This window comes from Oratosquilla oratoria, chromosome 37, assembly GCF_046742065.1.
Source record: "Oratosquilla oratoria isolate Oo_2021 chromosome 37, ASM4674206v1, whole genome shotgun sequence".
Taxonomy (NCBI): Eukaryota; Metazoa; Arthropoda; class Malacostraca; order Stomatopoda; family Squillidae; genus Oratosquilla; species Oratosquilla oratoria.
In genome coordinates, this window is record NC_134813.1 from 4,252,481 (window position 1) to 4,257,020 (window position 4,540).

The following is a 4,540-nucleotide window of genomic DNA, read 5'->3' on the forward strand; positions in this document are numbered from 1 at the left end:
AATTTGGCAAACTGTCCTGTATTATATAATACTAAACTCACCTTCATATATTCTGGCAGTAAAACTTCCATAATTGCTTTGCAAGTCTCTGGATTTATTATGCAAAAGATTGCGTAGATATACTGCACATGTCGAAAACTTCAAGTCCTCATGCAGTGTTTTGGTTACTACATAGTGGTGAAGGCACACTTCAGTGAGAGAATGTATTTATTTAAACTCCAATTCTCTCGGAACTGTTTAGTTCTAGTGAGGTGACAATATTAATAAAGAAAACGACTATGGTACGCATATTCTAGAAAGAACGAAGCTTCAAGGCATGACCTTGCTACGAGGTAGGAGGAATGAAAATTTCCGGACACGAGTCTTGGTGGGAAGTGAAGTATCTGCTACCTTGGTGTGAGGTATGTTCGTGTCCTCACGGAGCAGATAGGCCGGCTTGACATGATCGATGTTGACGGATTCCGGCATACCGTTCTTCTCTATGGTAATCGTTTTCCTAGTTCTGCGTAGTACCTTGAAGGGGCCTTGGTAAGGTTGTTGTAGTGGTTTCTTCACGGCGTCAATTCTGATGAACACGTGTGTGCAGGTGTCGAGGTCTTGACTAACAAAAGTCTTGAAAGATGGCGTACGAGGTTGCACCGGTTGAAGAGAACGCATGTGGTCTGTCAGTTTTGCAGTGTAGTCCTGAAGATGACATAAAGTAGAGTTAGGGGCAGGGGCCAAGAGTTGACCAGGTAGATTAAGGGTAGTTCCGTAGACGAGTTCGGCAGAAGAATGTTGCAGATCTTCTTTGAAGGATGTACGTATACCCAGAAGGGCAAGAGAAAGGGCTTGCGACCAGTCGTCACGTTGGGCTGTTAAAGAAGCTTTCAGTTGACGATGAAATCGTTCCACGATACCATTGGCTTGTGTGTGGTAACTTACAGTTCTGATGCGCTGGATGCCTAGAATGTTCATCAATTTGTTCCACACGTTGGACTCGAACTGGCCGCCACGGTCGGAGGTGAGGCTGAGAGGAACACCGAATCTGGAGATCCAGGTGTTGATGAAAGCGCGAGCGACGGAATCTGTACTAATGTCAGCCAAGGGGGCAGCTTCAGGCCAACGGGTGAAACGGTCGACGCAGGTGAGTATGTAACGGTAACCGTTAGAGAAGGGCAGTGGACCAACAAGATCAATATGCACATGTTCAAATCTTGAAGAGACTGGAGTGAAGGTTGCAGCTGGAGAACGTGTGTGACGTAATACCTTCGAACGTTGACACTGTATACATGTGCGTGCCCACTGGCTGATGTCCTTATTGATGTTAGGCTAGATCATCGTTTCCCAAAGTGGGCAGTACCGCCCCCCTGGGGGCGGTGCTTTGATATCGGGGGGCGGTAACGCAAAAAGGGGCGGTTGGGGGGCGGTAACGCATAAATAGGCAGTTGGGGGGCGGTAACCAAAAAATAGGCGGTTGGTGGCGACAGTGTAGCAGCTGTAGCTGCTACAGTACTTACACCGTCGTCCCAAACTGTTGGCGGCAACCGTCAAAAATCATACAAGTAATAAAAATTATAAATATAAAATTTCAAAAGATATGCCGCTCTTTTACCTGAGGATTAAGGGGTCTCATCTTTTAATCACATCCAACTGGAACTGACCTGGTTCCGATAAAAGCAATTGTCGGTGTTCCTTTGTAATAGGTGACTCACGGTCAAATATTTCATCCATTAATCCTGCAATTCTTACCCCTCATGGAACTTACTTTCAGTAGAAAATTCTGTCATGTTTCTGTATAAATAGCGCTTGTCAAACTGATCAATCTCACAGTCAACAAACAACTACGCTACATGGTCCGACTCCAAAGCTCGTCTCAGGTATGTGAACATTTCACTTTAATTTCAATCTTGTAATATTCAGAATTTTTTAATATACTAAAGATGTGACAGAATAGGAGTCTATTAATGTAAGAACACTACTAAAGGGTTTAAAAGAGTTACTGTGCAGTGTATACTAAAAGTCGGAAGCATTCGAAACCTCGGAAGGCAACAAACTTGAGATTTATTTTTCTATTTTTTCTTTCTCCACAAAAGCTAAACCTGAATAGGTTAGGTTAGTTCTGATAGGCTTTTTGGCATATCTTTCCATTTCTAGCAAAGTGTTCATACATGTTCATACTATTTCATGAACACACGCACGTACGCACACACACACATTCATTCACTCAAACCCCTCCACCCACACACACAGACATATACACAGAAACATACACAAACATACAGACATAGCCTACCTACACACACATACACACACCTAAGCTTTACCTTTACCTTTATATATTACATATGTACTCTATATTAAGCATTTATATATATATATATATATATATATATATATATATATATATATATATATATTTCTTAAATGGTATTTTTTTTTTCCAGAATAAAGGATGGCAACCCAACAACAAGCAAAAAAGAATTGTAGGCAGTATAGCGTGGAATATCTGAAATATGGATTTGTATCGGCACCACAGAACCAACAGCTACCTACAGGTATGTGTCTGCTGTGTGAGAAAGTGTTTTCAAACGAAGCCATGAAACCTTCGAGACTTTTGGAACATTTGACAAAAATACACTCTGATAAAGCAGACAAAAATATAGCATATTTTCAGTCACTTCGAGAAAAGTTCCAGAAACGAAAAACTATTGTAAATATGTTTTCTAGCACTTCACAACAATCCACTAACGGTTTGCGTGCTTCATACAACATATCTTTGCTGATTGCTAGATCTGGTAAGCCTCATACGATTGGGGAGGAACTTATTCTGCCTGCAGTAAGAGAGGTTCTGCACACAGTTGTACATAAGTCACCTGACCAAATTATAAAAGTTATACCTCTCAGTGATAACTCGGTTCAAAGAAGAGTAGATGAAATGGCTGAAAACACTGAAGAAGCATTGTGCAACATTCTTGCCACAACAGAATTTAGCTTGCAGTTAGATGAGTCCACTCTACCAGGAAATGAATCTTTGCTTCTCGCTTATGTTCGTTTTATCAAAGATGAAAAGTTGGTTCAAGAACTGTTATTTGCAAGACAACTCAAAACAGACACTAAAGGAGAGTCGGTATTTAATGTTGTTGAGAATTTTTTCAAAGAGAAAAACATCCCACTTTCTAACATTCTTGCGTGTGCAACAGATGGAGCACCATCCATGATAGGTCGTCATCGTGGCTTCATCAGTTTCTTGAAAAAAGCCGTACCTGGTGTTCTTACGGTGCATTGTGTAATCCACAGGCAGCATCTGGTAGCAAAAAACCTAAGTGGTCGACTTCACAAATCAATGAATATTGTTATCACAGCAGTAAATAAGATCAAGGTACATTCTCTCAATTCCAGACTGTTTCGACAGCTTTGCATTGATAATGATGAAGAGTTTGAACGTTTATTGCTACACACAGAAGTTAGATGGCTATCAAAGGGAAACTGCCTGAAACGTTTCTATTCTTTGTTTGATACAGTTGTAGAATTTTTCCAAGAGTCTAATAGTGGGCTCTGTGATGATCTAAAAAACATCAAGAATGACATTGCTTATTTGTCAGATATATTCACAAAATTCAATGAAGTTAATTTGCAGTTGCAAGGAAATGATGTCAACCTTATCAAAGTCAAATCTGCTATCTCCACCTTCCTGTCTAAGTGTAAGTTATTCAAACGAAACTTAAGCCGTCATGAACTCTACCAGTTTCCAAGCCTCTGTGAATTGGATAAAGAAAAGAGTATATCAGATGATGACCTTCAAGTGTATTGCTCTCACCTAGAAGAGTTGTAAAGAGACATCTCTGAAAGATTTCAGGATATTTTATTGGTAAAAATACCAGACTGGGTAATCAATCCATTCTTAGATGTCAGCAGTGAAGAAACAAGAGAGGCAGAGGAAGAATTAATTGCAATCCAAAACGACAGTGAGCTAAGTCCGAAGTTCAAGAAATCGTATCAAGACTTTTGGCTACAAAAAAAGATCTCTGACTTCTGTCCAGTATTATCGAACAAGGTGAAGATATATTTTATTGCTTTTCTAACGTCATATTTGGTAGAACGGGGCTTCAGTGCAGTTGCCTTTCTTCTTTCCAAGCAAAGGAACAGACTTAGAATTACCGAACGTGGGGATCTACGTCTTCTTCTTAGTGAGTTCCAACCAGATGTGGAGAAACTAATATACCTACACCAAGTACACCCATCCCATTAGCAGTAATTGTGAAATTGTGTATTTGGGTAATTAAATAAAATTGTTCATTAAATTAAATATTATTTTTGAAAAACATTTTGTGTTTAATGCTGTTGTTTTCAATAAAAAAAAATGCTAGCATGTTTGTATTGGGGGTAATTGTGAAGACCAAATAAAATGGTTTATTTGTTTTTGAAAAGTATATTTTGTGTTCAATATTGTTGCTTTCAATTTGAAAAAAATATGCTCGTCTGTGTTTATTGAAAGTAACTGTGAAGACCAAATAAAATGGTTTATAAAAAAAATCATTATTTTTGAAAAACAAATTTT

General features: G+C 39.1%; 1 protein-coding gene across 1 annotated transcript; it reads left to right on the forward strand.

Moving 5' to 3' along the window:
- Positions 1-2,434: 2,434 nt before the first annotated feature.
- Positions 2,435-3,814, forward strand: LOC143019323 (protein FAM200C-like). Its single transcript, XM_076174962.1, has one exon. It carries the CDS (start codon positions 2,435-2,437, stop codon positions 3,812-3,814), a length of 1,380 nt encoding a protein of 459 aa, XP_076031077.1.
- The last annotated feature ends 726 nt before the right edge of the window (positions 3,815-4,540 follow it).